General features: G+C 34.8%; 4 protein-coding genes across 7 annotated transcripts; 1 reads left to right on the top strand and 3 right to left on the bottom strand.

Moving 5' to 3' along the window:
- Positions 1–335: 335 nt before the first annotated feature.
- On the bottom strand, positions 336–3,102 carry LOC104791834 (putative serine/threonine-protein kinase PBL1). 4 transcript variants are annotated; one of them, XM_087453484.1, is made up of 6 exons: positions 2,922–3,102; positions 1,766–2,079; positions 1,524–1,659; positions 1,304–1,446; positions 1,085–1,208; positions 336–932 (listed from the first exon to the last, which is right to left on the bottom strand). In XM_087453484.1, exons 3-6 carry the CDS (start codon positions 1,558–1,560, stop codon positions 511–513), a joined length of 726 nt encoding a protein of 241 aa, XP_087309610.1. In that variant the 5' UTR covers positions 1,561–1,659; positions 1,766–2,079; positions 2,922–3,102; the 3' UTR covers positions 336–510. The 4 variants fall into 4 exon arrangements, with proteins under 4 accessions (XP_087309610.1, XP_087309609.1, XP_010516114.1 ...); XM_087453483.1 differs by having other exon boundaries at positions 1,304–1,449; positions 2,922–3,082; XM_010517812.2 differs by lacking the exon at positions 2,922–3,102 and adding an exon at positions 2,298–2,694 and having other exon boundaries at positions 1,304–1,449.
- A 1,377-nt stretch (positions 3,103–4,479) lies between these two features.
- Positions 4,480–7,227, bottom strand: LOC104712176 (triosephosphate isomerase, cytosolic). The gene is made up of 9 exons (XM_010517811.3): positions 6,909–7,227; positions 6,463–6,538; positions 6,055–6,178; positions 5,658–5,742; positions 5,444–5,576; positions 5,178–5,272; positions 5,019–5,097; positions 4,831–4,913; positions 4,480–4,722 (listed from the first exon to the last, which is right to left on the bottom strand). The coding sequence occupies exons 1-9, from the start codon at positions 6,945–6,947 to the stop codon at positions 4,672–4,674; spliced, it is 765 nt and encodes a 254-aa protein (XP_010516113.1). The 5' UTR covers positions 6,948–7,227; the 3' UTR covers positions 4,480–4,671.
- A 1,978-nt stretch (positions 7,228–9,205) lies between these two features.
- Positions 9,206–11,676, top strand: LOC104791832 (glucan endo-1,3-beta-glucosidase). Its single transcript, XM_019246824.2, has 2 exons — positions 9,206–9,919; positions 10,600–11,676. Exons 1-2 carry the CDS (start codon positions 9,449–9,451, stop codon positions 11,488–11,490), a joined length of 1,362 nt encoding a protein of 453 aa, XP_019102369.1. The 5' UTR covers positions 9,206–9,448; the 3' UTR covers positions 11,491–11,676.
- Positions 11,677–12,473: 797 nt separating this feature from the next.
- LOC104791831 (uncharacterized) lies at positions 12,474–13,446 on the bottom strand. Its single transcript, XM_010517808.3, has one exon. The coding sequence runs from the start codon at positions 13,232–13,234 to the stop codon at positions 12,584–12,586; it is 651 nt and encodes a 216-aa protein (XP_010516110.1). The 5' UTR covers positions 13,235–13,446; the 3' UTR covers positions 12,474–12,583.
- Positions 13,447–15,803: the final 2,357 nt, after the last annotated feature.

Genomic DNA, 15,803 nt, shown 5'->3' with positions numbered 1-15,803 from the left:
AAAAAAACAGAGATTGGTCTGTAGTAATTTTAATCTTATGGACTTTTTCTTTGTTAGCGATTAGGAAAAATAAAATAAATTAAGTTTGGCAAGGTGAATATGCGAATTTGGATATTCTAAGGTTTAGATTCTCGTTCTAAACTTTGATTTGGGAATTTTGGGTGGTTTCCAAAACCATATAATGTTGATGACTTGTTGTTAATCTTACTTAATTCTATTTTGGCTTAATCAGCTTAGAATTGATATTTGTGTTACATTAACTAACTAACTAACTACAACGACTAAAATTTGACAGAAATTAGTTACATACTATATGGTCACTACTTACTACCCCATTTTAGTAAGAGACTCAAAATATTTGATCTATCAGAACAAGATTCTCCCCAAATCAACAACAGGAGCAAAAAGCTATATAACCAGTGTTACAAAATCACTTACACACGACAAAATATTACAACAGCAACAAACAAGGAGACATGAGACCTAACCAGCAACCACATCTTTGTCTACCTACAACAAACCATCAGTTTTTTTGTTTAAACCGTTTTTCTGGTACGTGTCTTCAATTTTCAATCCCACAACTTTCTTAGTATCCTTAACCGGGTCAACGTTTGCCGGTTTAACCACGCTGTCTTGCAGCTGTATCAAGGCTCGGACAACTTGGTCCATGGTAGGACGCGATTTGGGTTCGAATGAGAGGCACTGCACAGCAATGCTTGCCAATCTCACGGCTCCTTCGGGTTTGTACTGTGAGTTAAGCCGAGTGTCCACGATCAGTAGAACTTTTCGTCTGCTTGTGAGGTATGGTCTAGCCCAATCCACGAGGTTTTGCTCCTTGGCTGGGCGGTTATGATCCAGTGCTTGTCTTCCACAGAGTAGTTCCAGTAGAACAACCCCGAAACTGTATACGTCGCTTCTAGCATTCAAGTGTCCTGAAAAAAAAAGATAGAGAGATGAGAGAACGAAACTAGGATGCAACTCTAACCGCCAAAATGTTATAGTTGTTACTCTTCAAACTCGCATTTATTTTACTCATTGCTATAGTTAGGCAACCATTTGATTGAATCATATCTTAGAACTTTACCTGTTGAGACATACTCTGGCGCGGCATAGCCAAATGTACCCATGACTCTGGTACTAACATAGCTTGTTTCTCCCATTGGACCGTCCCTCGCTAATCCAAAGTCTGAAAGCTTTGCATTAAAGTCCTGTTGTTTGAATAACAAAGTCAGTATTTTAAGTCGTTGATAAAAAAAATAAGTAGACTTGAAGGGTTTTTTCAAAAGAGAGAAGAGCATACTACCGAGTCGAGTAAGATGTTAGAAGCCTTGATGTCTCGGTATATGACTTTGACGGGATCGCTATGAAGAAATGCGAGGCCCTTAGCTGCATCAAGTGCAACCTTAATCCGTAGAATCCAAGAGAGCGGCTTAAAATCCCGGCTTCCTGCTTCAAAATCATCCAAACATAAGAACAAAACCTCTCAAGTTACACAAAACATGGATTTTGATCAAAAGACTCACTTGAGAAGAGATGATTCTCAAGACTACCCTTGTGCATAAACTCGTATACAAGAAGCCGTTGTTCATCTTCCACGCAATAACCAATCAATTTAACTAAATTGGGGTGACTTAACTGCCCCAAGTAGTTGATCTCTGTCTGAATAACAACAACAACAACAACAACACACAAGAGATCAGAGTCAGAGCCATAAAATCAAAAACATTGTTAAAGAAACATAAGAAGAAACAAGTTGGGTTTGTACCAGCCATTCTCGGTGACCTTGAAAACCATCAGGGTTAAGCCGCTTAACAGCAATTACAAGACCGGAGCTAGATTTGGTCGGGGTAAGAGTAGTCTCATCAAGCCAGCCTCTAAAGACACAACCAAAGCCACCTTCTCCAACAACAGAGTCAGCTCTGAAGTTTCTGGTTGCGAGTTTAAGTTCATTAAAGGTGAAGCTTTTAACACTCGTTGAGCTAAGTATCTCTCCTTCTGTCTTATGAGCTCCCGCATATGATGATGATGATGATTTATAGCTCGAGAGACGAAGATCATCGAGACCACTACTACTCTTATCTGCAACAAAAGCGTTGACCAAAGTCAAAATCGAGAGTACCAAAAAAGGGGAAAACTTTTTTGAGTCAGATCACGAGAATATACTTTGCAAAGTTCATTATTTTTCTTAAAACCCATTACCAATTAACCAAAAAGATCACGAATTTGAAGAGATACACATGGAAAAACACATAAAAATGGGAATTGAATGAAAAAGTTTGAAGTAGCAGAGAACGCACTAAGGACACGAGAACTGAGGCAAGAGCCCATTGAAGTAGAGAGATGGATCAAACGAATGAAGTAGATCGTTTTTGTCCTTTTTTCTGACAAAATGAGTTGGCTTCTTCAGCTGTTTTATTGTGTAGGAACAGATTCTCTCAGATGAAACCCATTAAAGCTGAGCAATTAAGAAAGAGAAAGATTTGAAAAGCATACACTAAAGAAGAGAGAGAGAAAGAGAGATAATGAGAAGAGAAGATGGATGTTGATGATGAGATACTAGAGGCAAATAAAGGAAGAAGAAGAAGAAGAAGAAGAAGAAAGGTCTCTTTTTATTTCTTTGTCCGAAAAACGAATTCAGACAAAAAAAAAAGTGAGTTTTGACCAAAACAAGAGTTTTTGGGGTTATCGTTTGGTGGAAACGAGTTTAATTAGTAATAGTTTAATAATAAAATCAGTGGGACTTTTTGGTTCTTTTATACCTAGTTTTGTATTTTCTTCTATAGGTTTGATTTGATCCATCTAATTAGAGTGCTTAACGTACATAAAAAGATACCTAATGAATGATAAGTTCAAGATTCAAAATTTAACGACGTACATAAAAAGATCACTAATGAATGATAAGTTAAAGATTCAAGACTTACCTCTTAATGGTCTTTAGATTTTGGAATCCTTGCTTTTTAGCCTTATGAATTCGTCGGGGACCTCTTGGTGGATGGGACTTGGGTGGGGTTGGATGCTAGAAAGAAGACAAACGTTTTGTCGAAACTGATGGATAATATTTCGATTTATATGCTTTGGGTGTGGAATGATGAGACAGATTCGGGTTTAAATACTATTTGTATGAGATAGAAAGTAGACACGCATACAAAACGCAAAAACAACTTAACCGGTGGAGTTTCAATTACGCAGTTAGGTAAGAAAATTAGACCTAGGAAAATATCTACTTATGTACTGTATAATATAGTGAACCAGAAAATAAGTTTTATACAAAGTAGGTAAGAAAAAATATGATTTGTAAAGAAGAAAATATAATTGACCTTTTGTGCGTAATGTAATTTTAACTAGTGCTAAGGATCATGAGGGTTTTGTAGTACGTATAAAAGTTTTATTCTATAAATAACACTAAAAACTGAGCAAAAGATTGAAGTAAATGTTGTCGCTGTATACCAAACCTCCATATTTTTTTTCTTCTCTAATTTGATTCAATAACGTGTAAGTATTTTGTTTTCTAATGCATGAATAAATAATGTGTTTCAGTCATACGGACCCAAAATTACTCCACTGCCGAAAGAATCGATGACTTGGTCAAACCTCCTCTTCCTAAGGTCACAATTGTTTGCTCGTTAAGCAAAATAAGTCTAACGTCAACTAAATAATATAATACTGAAAATAAATATTTAAATTCCTATAATTCCTAAAGTGAAGCACTCGCTGAACATGAATAGAAGAAATGTGGGTTGACTTGGGAGATCATACGTTATCACATTTGTAGCTGAGTCACGGTATTGTGTCTTTTTCTTGACATTAGTTGTCGCATTTAGCCGGGTCAAAACTCTTATACATTTTTATTACACTTGAGTCCAATTTTTTAATAACTGTTTTGAACAATTTTGACGTGACGGAGCTCTTCGTTTGGACTTTCAATCCATCTTTTTTACACATGATGATGATCACTTAAGTTCCACTGAGCCGTCTTACTGATTACTTATACTATTAGTTAGTTATTTAAATCAGCGTAACTAGGTTCTTCGTTCGCGTCGGCATACGCATCCTTTTTTCTTCCACAAATCGGAAATTGACATTCCTAATACTGAGTTTCTTCTCCACGAAATTTCTTTTTCCTTCTTTTTTTTTTTACTCTCTACAGTCTGCATGATGTTAAACATAATTCATGATGACGACAATAAAGTTGAAAAAAATAGTATTTTAAAAGCTAAAAATGTCAAAATTGACAAGTCAATAGGGGAAAAGCGAAAGAAAAAAATAAAGCAATTTATTCCCACTCCTATTGTATAATCTTTCGAGCGTTCAAGCTTCTTCATTCAGTGGTTGACAGCATTATACAGAGATTAAAAAATAAAAGAGGGGGTCCAAAATGGAATAATGACATTTTGATATTAATTAAACAGGTGATTATGAAACAAATAATTTAGAAACGAAACGTCGAGGGGGTTAATTATATGAACATAAAGGAAGAGATTTGCAAGTTGACGGCTAAATAAATGGAGAAGAAATATGACTGTTGCGTTCTCAAAACAATATAGTAAAGAGAAACTTTTGCCAAATACAACTGGAACCAAAATGTATCATCATCGTACCAACTTATTCATATATTTTTTTCAGAGTTGAGACTGGAAAAGTAAAGGATTTTCAAACTGCTTAATGAACTCATTAGGTGCTTTTCTTCACCTCTGCAGCCTTAATGATGTCGATAAACTCAGGCTGCAAACGCAAAGAATGAACAAAAATAAACATTAGACGTGGTTTTGATTGAAACAAAAACGAAGATGTTATTATAACAAGGCAGAAAAATATATAGTATATGTGTACCTTTAGAGAAGCACCACCGACCAAGAAACCATCAACATCAGCCTGACCACCTAGCTCCTTGCAGTTACCACCATTGACGGATCCTGATATAAATTTGCACAATCAAGCTAAGTAACATAAACTCTTTAGGGGGAAATGAATTGAAAAGGTGTTACTGACACATTAAGATATGCTAATCATATAGTTACCTCCATAGATGATGCGGGTTGTAGCAGCGACATCAGCACTCACGTTCTTGGCAAGCCATTTCCTGAGTTCATCGTGTACCTGTTCATAAATGTAATAAGTTTTCGCACGAGAAAGATGCAACAATGTTAAAGTGCTCATACGCATCAACAACAACTTACTTCTTGAGCTTGGGCTGGGCTAGCGACCTTTCCGGTTCCAATGGCCCACACTGGTTCATAGGCTATGACAACATTTGACCAGTTCGACACGCGATCTGCCATTACAAACAAAAATGAGTTCTTAAGTTCTGTGTAGTTTAAAGGTATACACTAAGGGAGGTAAAGTGAGTAGAAACAGGAATTATTATCATCATAACAGGTCAAAGTGTCAACGCAAATGAACTCAGGTAGGAAAAAGAGATACAAATGTTTGACAGTTTACATACCAGCGATAGCCTTGGTCTGGGCAGCGACCACATCCATGGTTGACCCAGCCTCCCGCTCTTCAAGAGTCTCACCAACGCAAGCAATCACTTTCAAACCTTGAGCAAGTGCATAGGCAACCTTGTCTCCGACGAACTGCAAACATAAGATAGAGGTCAAAAACCAAAATCATGGATCTAAAAGCAGATTGAATAGAACTACAGAAAGGTAACCAACCTCGTTTGATTCATTAAGGATTGCCCTCCTTTCAGAGTGACCAAGGATAACCCATGGGATATCCAAGTTCACAAGCATCTCAGCACTGTCCACACAAATTACATAATGCGTAAGTGCAGGAAATAATACGCAGGAAGTACAGACATCACATAATTTTCTTCCTATGAAAGCATCCAATGGACAGGTGAATCGTTTTACACTTGCTTATCTAACCACGCAGGTATCAAATCATGTTATGACTCTCAGCTGTTAAGTTGTTTTCTTAAGAAGAGCAACAGATGGGAAGGTTGATTTGTTTTTAACAAACACATACTCATCTTCAAAACCATAGATCTTTAATGAATGGAACAATAACGGTAAAACAGCTTAAAGTATACACCAGTGGCGATAATCTCACCTCACTTCACCAGTGAAAGCACCACCTTTCTTAACCCAACAGTTTTGTGCAGCAACAAAAAAGTCATTCCTCAATGTGCTCTTAACCAGGGGAAGAAAAACATATGGAGGGCTAACCACAACCTCTGCATTGGTAAAAAAATTTCCATCAAACATAGATAGAACCATAACAAATATGATGGAACACATGTAGATGATACTAGATCTATCCAATCATGCTTACAGAGGTAACAAATATTTAACCTATCCACAGCTTACTGTATATAACATCTATATACAGTGAAACAGGTTTGTTTGTAAGGCCAAATCCATGCGATACGTTTTATTCCCCTATCACATCACTCAGATTTCAAAGACATGCAAAAACAGAATTATAGAATCGTCAAAGCAATAGAGATGCTACACTTACCTACAACATCCTGTGAAGGTACTTGAGCTTCATTAAGAGTGTTCACAATCTTCTTCACCTCCTCAGCAGTTCCGTTCTACAGTAGATTAAAAAATCCAAAACAAACCATAAGCATCATGTACCTAGCATGATAGTATAGTTTCTCTAACAAGATTAACACACAGATCCATCAAAACTAGAACACGAAACCAATCGAAGAAGAATTCGTAATCAAAACTGACAAAAACATGAGATCCGGCATCAAATCGTCAAATCTCAACCATCAGTACTAAATCAAAAACATCTAAGCCAATCATGGATCTGAACTCGACGTCAATCGAAGCAAACAGCGAACGAAACCTCAAAACTCAGATTACGATCGAGATTTTTCCGATCTCGTTCACTTGATCAGGGAAAATAACTAAAAAAAAAAAGTAAACAAAGATCCAGAAGAGAAGATCACTTACGCATTTCCAGTTGCCTCCGACGAAGAACTTTCTGGCCATTTTTGCTCGAGATTTTTTTGGTTCAGACGACGATCACGAGAGTCACTGATGGGAGAGGAGAGCTAAAAAGATTAGATCGAGAGTGTTCAGTGGCCGTTGTCTCTCGCAGAGGTCACTGATATATAAATTAAAAAAATATATATATACTCTAAATATTTTATATACGGAAATGACGCATATGTCTAGGGTATAGAAGAATATTCCCTTAAAAAATTAGGAAAGCTGAGGGTAATAATGTAAATTCAGAAGGGATGAGGAAAATATTGTGGACGTGTTGGCCAAGGTTTGGTTGGTGGAACCGGGTGGGGTTAATAAAACAGACAACGGCGTGGATCGTGATGCCCTATTATAAGGCTTTAGGCCTACTAAAACACATAAACATAGATGGTGAAAGCCCATTAACCTGTTCAGATACAGTAATTTTAGTTTTCTTAAATCTTAATTATATATAATACAATTGAAACCCATATTACACACCTAAAGATGGATATTTTTCTTTGTTGAGTTATAATTTTTTATTTTTTTGGTCTACATAATTTCGTTTGATCTTTGTTGTTTTATATAACCGCAAGAATTTCAAACTGAAATAAACCAAGAAATCGTTGTCTTGTTGGATATGTAAAAGGACAATATATAGCGGCATCGTTATTATGTAAACGTTACGTGGTGATTTGTTTAATGAAGATAAAAATGAAAAAAGTTACGTGGTTTGTGCAGTCAGTGTAACTGTATGTGTCATTGGATAATGACAGTAAAATTGTTAACTAATCAGTTGAACAAAAAAAGAGAAGTGAATGTGTCTTCCTCGCTCGCTGGTGGTCCTGGGCCGACGAGTATCCGCAACTTTGTGGGAAGGCGGCTGCACTAAGGTTCTCCTTTGCAGATTAGGGTTTCTGGTTCATACCGGTTAGCTACCGGTTTAGTTTGATATATTCGGGTTAATTTTGGTTTTTGTTATCTGGTTTGGTTTGTTGTAATCGGATTGGGCCCTAAGGAAATAATTGTATGGGCCTATTCCGGAAATAGCTTATTGGGCATATATGTTTATAAATTGAAAGCCTTTTAACAAAAAAAAATGGGAAATTAATATAGAGATGAGACCGAAGAAAAAGAGAAAAGAACTGATACTCAAATTGTCTTAGAAAGAAACGTTTCTCGAATAAAACGGATACGTGTCATCTAATTAGTAGTTACTATTAAAAAATATTTTATTTATTTATTTAAAGCAACCCTCTATCGTTACTCCGGTGGCGATGGTCTAAAAAAATCACAACTCGAATTTTGATACTGAAATCAACTTTCATAACGATCTTTTTTAATAACCACTATTAATTTGTCTAAACCTCCATTTTTTTCTTTGACTTTGTTCAAACCTTTTGGTATCTTCTTGTATTTTCAATAAACATATCTTGTTTAGTCTCTATATAGAGCTAATATAGTGGCATCAATAATCAATTATATATTGTGTAACATTATACTAAAGAAAATAAAAGAAATTAAGTGGTTTGTGCAATCAGTTTAAGTATGTCACTGATAATGACAATAAACTGTTAACTAAAATAATGGATGTGGAGAGACATGGACGCGGATCTTCTTCTTTCTTTCCGAAAGAAAGCACAACAAATGGCTAAAGATAAGAGGAGGTTGTCGGTAAAAGTTAAAAGAATCAGCTTCCTCAACATCTTCATTATCCTACTTCGAATCTATTTGACTTTGGTCCGTAGTGTTCAAATTCCAGACCATTCCCTCCTACAAACACGTGTCTTATGGCACTATCCAAAACCGCGTTGTTCTATCTCCTCTTTTTTTTTTTCTTTTTTTTTCATATAATATTTTAATTATACATTTGGAAAGTACTTTAATATTACTGATTAAACCACACTTTTAATCTGTTTTAGTAGTAAAATGAAACCACTCAGATCTCTCTTGACCTCACTGTCAATATCTTTAAATAAAGAGCATATCCAAATAAAAGCAACACTATCTATCTACCAACCTTTTTTTTTTTTTTTCTATTTGAGTAAAAATCAGTTTATGGATAAATTTAGGATAGTAATATTAAAACTAATTTTGAGATTAGCAAATACAGATAAGATGAGTATTAAAACAGTGAGATAATTACAAAAACAATTATCCAAAATTAAGATAGACACTATAATTAGCCAAAACCAATTAAAACTTTCACGGTCACAACAAATTCCACTTTTTTCAATAATTTACAACTGCCTAAATTTAAGCCGACACACATGAAAAAAGACACAACTCAAAATCCAGCTGTTCCTCACTAAAAATATACATAACAAATTATACACACGTATACGCCTATACAAAACGGTCATATCTATTTTATTTTAATAATTTGTCTATTATAAATAGTTTTTATCAATAACAATTATTAAAAAAATATCTCTCCTCATCATAATAAAGACACAACTCAAACGATTCAAAGTGAAACACTTTGAATCGTTTGATATTTCCCAATCTCCCAAAAAAAAAAAACAATGGCCAAAGAGCCACCGTCAAGATCTCTCACTCTCCTCCTCTTCCTCCTCTCAGCCACCGTGTTCCTCTCTCTCCCCGCCGTGATCTCCGCCATAGGTGTTAACTACGGAACTCTCGGGAACCTCCCACCACCGACTCAGGTGGCAAATTTCATCAAAACACAAACCTCGATCGACAGCGTCAAGATTTTCGATGTGAACCCTGACATCCTCCGTGCCTTCGCCGGGACAGGTATCTCCGTCGTCGTTACCGTTCCTAACGGAGATATTCCGGCGTTGGCTAACGGGTTACAAGCTCGTCGGTGGGTTTCGGCTAACATTTTGCCGTTTCATCCTCAGACGATGATCAAGTATATATCCGTCGGAAATGAGATTTTGCTCTCCGGAGATAATAACATGATTAACAATCTTTTGCCGGCGATGAGGAATCTTAACAATGCTTTGGTTCGTGCTGGTGTCAGAGATGTTAAGGTCAGCTTTCTCATTATTATTATTATTATTATTATTATTTTCCTTATTTTTCAGATTTTTATGAATTATATAGTTTTCTTTTGGTAAATAATTAAATTATATTATGGTTTGATGTCATTATTTTTAATAATTTCTAGATAAAAACTTTGGAAATCTCTACTTTGAATTTTCAATATTGCTGCTAGTGATGAAGTATTTTATTTGTTTACGTAACTTTACCTTAATTTTTAACTAATGTAGATTATTAATAGTGAATTAATTGATTACCGTGAAAATTGCACTGTTTTTTGTTTTCTTTTCTTTGTAACAGCAATAATGCATTCATTGCGCATTAAAAGTTGGAACAACAACGTTGAAAAAATATGTGTAAAACAAAAGCTGATTATTTTGAAAATTTTAGATTAATATCTGTTTTTTTTTTCATGTTTTAATTAAATCTAAAAAAAGAATTCAACCAGATTGGAAAGTGTTAGCGATGTATTAAGATCTGACTATTTATACTTACCCCACGTGCTTATCTCACCGTCCACGGTTGTCCTTAGATTCTTGATGTGTCCCTACTGTCATGCCTTATGTTTTCTTTATTACATCATTGTTGTACATGTGATTCTACGAATTGTTAGAAACTGATAAAGCAACGATTGATTCTAAAAATTACTATTTGTTGCAATTTGTCTCAGGTCACAACCGCACACTCACTTAACATCATAGCCTATGACCTGACGGGTGCACCAAGCACTGGTAGATTCAGGCCTGGTTGGGACAAAGGCATATTGGCTCCAATCCTAGCTTACCATCGCCGCACCAAGTCTCCTTTCATGGTCAACCCGTACCCTTACTTTGGCTTTGACCCCAAGAACGTCAACTTCGCTATTTTCCGTACACCATACAAGGCTGTCCGTGACCCGTTCACCCGCAAAGTCTACACCAACATGTTCGATGCCCTCATGGACTCGACTTATTCCGCCATGAAAGCTCTTGGATACGGCGATGTTAACATCGTTGTTGGCGAGACTGGCTGGCCGTCTGCTTGTGACGCACCTTGGTGCTCGCCCGCTAACGCTGCTTGGTTCAACCTCAACATTATCAAACGTGCACAAGGCCAAGGGACACCACTCATGCCTAAGAGACGTTTCGAGACTTACATTTTCGGTCTCTTTAACGAAGAAGGCAAACCCGGTCCAACCGCAGAACGAAACTGGGGACTTTTCCGAGCAGATTTCTCCCCGGTTTACGATGTTGGTCTTCTCCTAAAGAAACAAGGAGGTGGTGGCCGTCCAGCATTGCCAGCGCCTAGTACTGCCGGTGGTAAATGGTGTGTGGCGAGGTCGGGAGCTACGGATAAGCAGCTTCAAGACAACATTAATTGGGTGTGTGGTCAGGGAGGCGTTGATTGTAAACCAATACAAGCTGGCGGTTCGTGCTTCAACCCGAGCAGTGTGAGGACGCACGCGTCATTTGTGATGAACGCTTACTTCCAGAGCCACGGTCGCACCGATGGTACTTGTAATTTCAGCGGAACTGGTATGGTAGTAGGGAACAACCCAAGCAATGGTGCGTGTAAGTTTTAAGAGATTGGCTTGTCTATGTTATGTAGTATATTATTTGTCTGGAACGTCCTAACATAATGGTTCTGATGAACTTTTGGATTGGAGAGATCATCAGACTTTGTGTTTAATTTCGGATATTCTAATTATTAAGGTTTTTTTCTTTGTTAATTCCTTTTATTTAAATAAATAAAGTGGAACTTCCCATAAGATTTGCTTCAGAGTTACGCTTTAGAATAAAATGATTCGGTGACTTGTAATCTTTATGTTGGATTTAGATGATCCATTAACGTAAAAAGCAATATAGACGTTAGAGCATTATCTTATCTACCATATAATTATGTCTTCCATGCCATGAGAGCATCAGTTGAAAATTTCTAATTGTCAATCAAAAAATTTTAGGATTATATGTTCTCATAGTCTTTCAGTAAACACAAAACACTCAACAAACGGTTAAAATGACATTCACAAACAAGAATGAGTAAACGTATCATTGTATAAGTACACAACTATGACATTACATCATATCGTGACATTGTGAGCACAACACTCTTGACATTTTTGTTAGTCAAATAGATATAATACGATATTAAATGTAGTAGTAAAACTTTGATCTCCTTCAAATCATATTTGAGTGACACATATAACAAGTAGACGAGTAGCGAAACTTGCTATTGATAACAACTATACCACATTGTAAGTGTAGAGACATCACAACTACACTACATAGATCCCAAATATAGTAGTATAACACAGTGTAACCCCTCACTTATTCTAGTTTTATTCGGTTGATGCGTCATGAAATCATAGCAAACACTAGATGACTTGGTCAACAAATCATAAACAACTTGTTTTGATAAAGTGCACAATCAAAACAAACTAACCCAACTTAACAGTTTAATCTTATTCATACCATAATAATCTTCCACCCCCAAAAAAAAAAAGAGCAACAAAATTCATATAACAATCCTTCATCACAATTCACCAGGGAACCAAAAATAAATAAATAAACCGAACTTTTCTTTTTTTTATATATATATGTAAATACATAAAAAGTAGTAACAAAAAGAAGAAGAAAAAAAAAAAGAGGCACACTTGAATGTAATGTTCAAAGTTTCTAGTGAGCCATGGCAAAAGGAGGACAAGAGTTGTAATTAATACTTTTCTGGTGGGGCATTACAAGCATTGCGGTGTGATCCATGAAGTCTTTCAAAGCCACCACCGCTTGTAATATTACCTTTAAGTCCTCCGCCGCAGCAAACCCTTCATTCCCGGCGTTTCTCACGGCGTATACGTAAAACGTTATACAACCTTTCCGGAACTTAAACCTCGCCATCTCCCAATTCTTTAACTTCCTGATCATCTTCTTGTTCACATCTCCGAGTGGTATCTCCGTCGGCCAGATCCCTCCTTCCGCCGCAATGACCGATGCTTTCATCTCCTCTGTTTCGAAAACGAACACCACTACTTTTGACTTCTTTGTTCCGAGGCCCAGTGTTAGCGTGTGCCAAGCGTGGTGCGCAAGGATCGTGAAGTTCGTCGGAAGATACGCCGCGGTGGAAAGAAGCGGAGGTGATGATGAATAAGGGAGGGAGAGGAGTTTGAGAAGCTCGAGTGTTCTTGCTCGTCGGATTGTGAATGATTTGACGATGATTTGGCCGCCGAACTTGAGACCTTTTACATCGGAGGAAGGTTTGAAAGATATGTCTGAAGATTGGTGCTTCTCTTTCTTCTTCTTCTTTTTACTTTTCTTCTCTTTCTCTGCCATGGCTGTTTTGCTCTGTTTCTTTCTCTCTTTGTGATGAGAAGTTTGGTAACTTTGGTTTGGTGCTTTTTGATTGAGTTGAGAGCTACTGTCTCTTTCTTTCTTTTTTATTTCTTTTTTTCTTGCTTTATTAATTTTATTTTTTTTGGAGAATTGTCATAAATACTACTAAAATAGGTTTTTCTTCTAAAAATAATACAATTTAGTTTTTTTCCCAAAAATACCAGTGTAATTTTTCCAAAAATACCACATAATTGAATTAAAGTTCTAATACTAAAAACTAATTCATAAATTCTAAATACTAAACCCTATCCCTAAAAACTATACCCTAAAACTAAATGTGTCAACCCAAACCTAAAAAAAAATTCTACATCCTTAAAAATCAATTTTTTGTGTTGTGGTAATTTTGGAAAAAAAAACTTTTGTGGTATTTTTGGAAAAAAAATTAAAATGTAATATTTTTGGAAAAAAAAACCTTTTAAGTGGTATTTACAGGAATTTCTCTTTTATTTTTGTAGTGAATTATGTTGTTTCTTGATTTTGTAATATTATTATTACAGCGTTATTGAGAGACAGGTTTCTGAAGTCTGTTTAATTTGAAAGTTTGTTTATACATCAACTGCAATAAATGCGATTTTGTATAGATTTTTGTGAACTGCAAGACATGAAATAAAAACCTAAGTTTATAGTAATAGTTATAGCTTAATAAATCTACTTTATAGTATCAGGTTTACCAATTGTCAATTCAACTAGATTCACTCCAAACTTAAACATAATAGTTGATTTGAAAAGATACAATGTTGATGATATATATTGTGGTCTGATTTTTTTTTTTTTTTTTTAAATTTAGAGGTAAAGTGTCAAATGCTCTATTTTTTAATATAAATTTATGAAATTGTTGGCGTGAGCTATAAATTCACCAAGAGGTAGTATAAAGATAGTGTCGGCTATAGTAGGGGAGCAAACTTCAGGCTTATAATATAACTGATGCTACTAGCGATAATGTTATCAAACTGTTTGCTACTTTCTTGTATTGTTAATTCAGTTGGAAGTTTTGATATTATTTCATAGTGTTTGGTAGAATTCTATTATTTTATACTACTTGTTAGGAATTTCGTTAGTTTTTAACCCTGTCATAATAAAAGTCTTGAATTCAAATCCCAAAAGCAGCATAATGCTTGTTACCTAGTACAAAACAACAAAGTAGTTTTAGTGGTCTAAATGAAGCATATCAAAGATGGTTTTGTTTGGTAGATTGCTTGAATACTTAAATGCGTTTAGGTGAAGTCTCGACCCATCCTTGTATTATGATGTCAAAACACCATTAATTACATGCAAGACTAGCCAAGTCCCCCTTTTTTTATATGTTTTCATCAAATTATTGTCTTGCACCGTCAAGGAAAAAGCATCTTTTACGTTGCTTAAAACATGGTTTAATCGGTAATCAGTCGTAGTAAATAATTTGGAACGACATACAGTTAAACCTCTATGAATTAATACTCTATAAATTAATAAACACTATAAATTAATAAATTTTGCTAGTCCCAAGTCGGGACAGTGTAAAAATTAACAAAATTCGATAAGATAATAAGATAATGATTTTTTTTGAAATCCCCAAGTAAAATATGGTCCCAATAATATCATAAATTAATAACCATGTAAATTTATATATATATGTATACATATATATATACATATAGTAAAGTATGTTTTTCTTAAACCTCATATCTATAAAAAAATTGTTATGTTGTATCTTCAAACTATAATGATATAAAATATTCTATAACATTTCATAAAACAGTTAAAACTTTGGGTTAAAGTTTTCAATTTCTAAATATGTATAATTTACATTTTCATAGTTTGATATACTATTAAAATACGATAATTGATATTCTTATTCATAAATTTGAATATTTATGTCATGTGTGTAAGTGAATTTGTCTATAATATTTGTAATTCATTGTCAATAATATTTTTTAATTATTTCAAATTCCAATACCTTAAAATTTACAACATCCAAAATTCTAATCTTATTTTACAAAAATTGTCTCAAATTATAATTTAAAAAAAATAAACAATTAAAATATATCTATAAATTAATAATTATTAATTTACACTATAAAATAATTATTATTAATTTATAGATAAATTAATATTACTATAAATTAATAAAATATCTTGGTCCCAACATTATTAATTCATAGAGGTTTTACTGTAGTGACAAGTTTGCAACAACTTTTTGTATAATTATTTTGCAACAAAGTTTTAAATCTGTGATAATTCAGTCTTCAAATTGTACCAATTTATGTTGTTAAAATGTATGGAGAGAGATTTTTGTGAAACATGAATATATTTTGTAGTAAAAACTGATAATGAAAAAAAAGAGGTATAAAGAGTTGATGGTGAAGCTGGTAATGATGGTACCAAATGTCTCACACATGACAGGTATGAGTGCAACCATTAAAAGCATATTTTCGCAGCAGCAATTAGAGTGGCTCCACAATTTTGCTTTTTTCTAAAGTGATATATTATCAAAAGGTGTCCTCGATTTATTATTTTACATTTGGGATAT

Source organism: Camelina sativa, chromosome 6, assembly GCF_030686135.1.
Source record: "Camelina sativa cultivar CO46 ecotype springtype chromosome 6, ASM3068613v1".
Taxonomy (NCBI): domain Eukaryota; kingdom Viridiplantae; phylum Streptophyta; class Magnoliopsida; order Brassicales; family Brassicaceae; genus Camelina; species Camelina sativa.
Note: the sequence above shows the minus strand (reverse complement) of the source record. Positions and strands in the feature narration are given on the sequence as shown.

What these genes read in the sequence shown, in the direction of transcription:
- LOC104791834 (XM_010517812.2), bottom strand. Translation starts at nt 2,328, where the DNA reads ATGGGCTCTTGCCTCAGTTCTCGTGTCCTTA. An exon ending in TGAGAATCATCTCTTCTCAA is followed by an intron (nt 1,450 to 1,523) that starts GTGAGTCTTTTG and finishes ATGATTTTGAAG; the next exon opens with CAGGAAGCCGGGATTTTAAG. An exon ending in CTAACATCTTACTCGACTCG is followed by an intron (nt 1,209 to 1,303) that starts GTAGTATGCTCT and finishes TTCAAACAACAG; the next exon opens with GACTTTAATGCAAAGCTTTC.
- LOC104791831 (XM_010517808.3), bottom strand. Translation starts at nt 13,234, where the DNA reads ATGGCAGAGAAAGAGAAGAAAAGTAAAAAGAAGAAGAAGAAAGAGAAG.
- LOC104712176 (XM_010517811.3), bottom strand. Translation starts at nt 6,947, where the DNA reads ATGGCCAGAAAGTTCTTCGTCGGAGGCAACTGGAAATGC. An exon ending in CCAGACCAAGGCTATCGCTG is followed by an intron (nt 5,273 to 5,443) that starts GTATGTAAACTG and finishes TTGTAATGGCAG; the next exon opens with ATCGCGTGTCGAACTGGTCA. An exon ending in TCGGTGGTGCTTCTCTAAAG is followed by an intron (nt 4,723 to 4,830) that starts GTACACATATAC and finishes TTGCGTTTGCAG; the next exon opens with CCTGAGTTTATCGACATCAT.
- LOC104791832 (XM_019246824.2), top strand. Translation starts at nt 9,449, where the DNA reads ATGGCCAAAGAGCCACCGTCAAGATCTCTCACTCTCCTCCTCTTCCTC. An exon ending in CTGGTGTCAGAGATGTTAAG is followed by an intron (nt 9,920 to 10,599) that starts GTCAGCTTTCTC and finishes AATTTGTCTCAG; the next exon opens with GTCACAACCGCACACTCACT.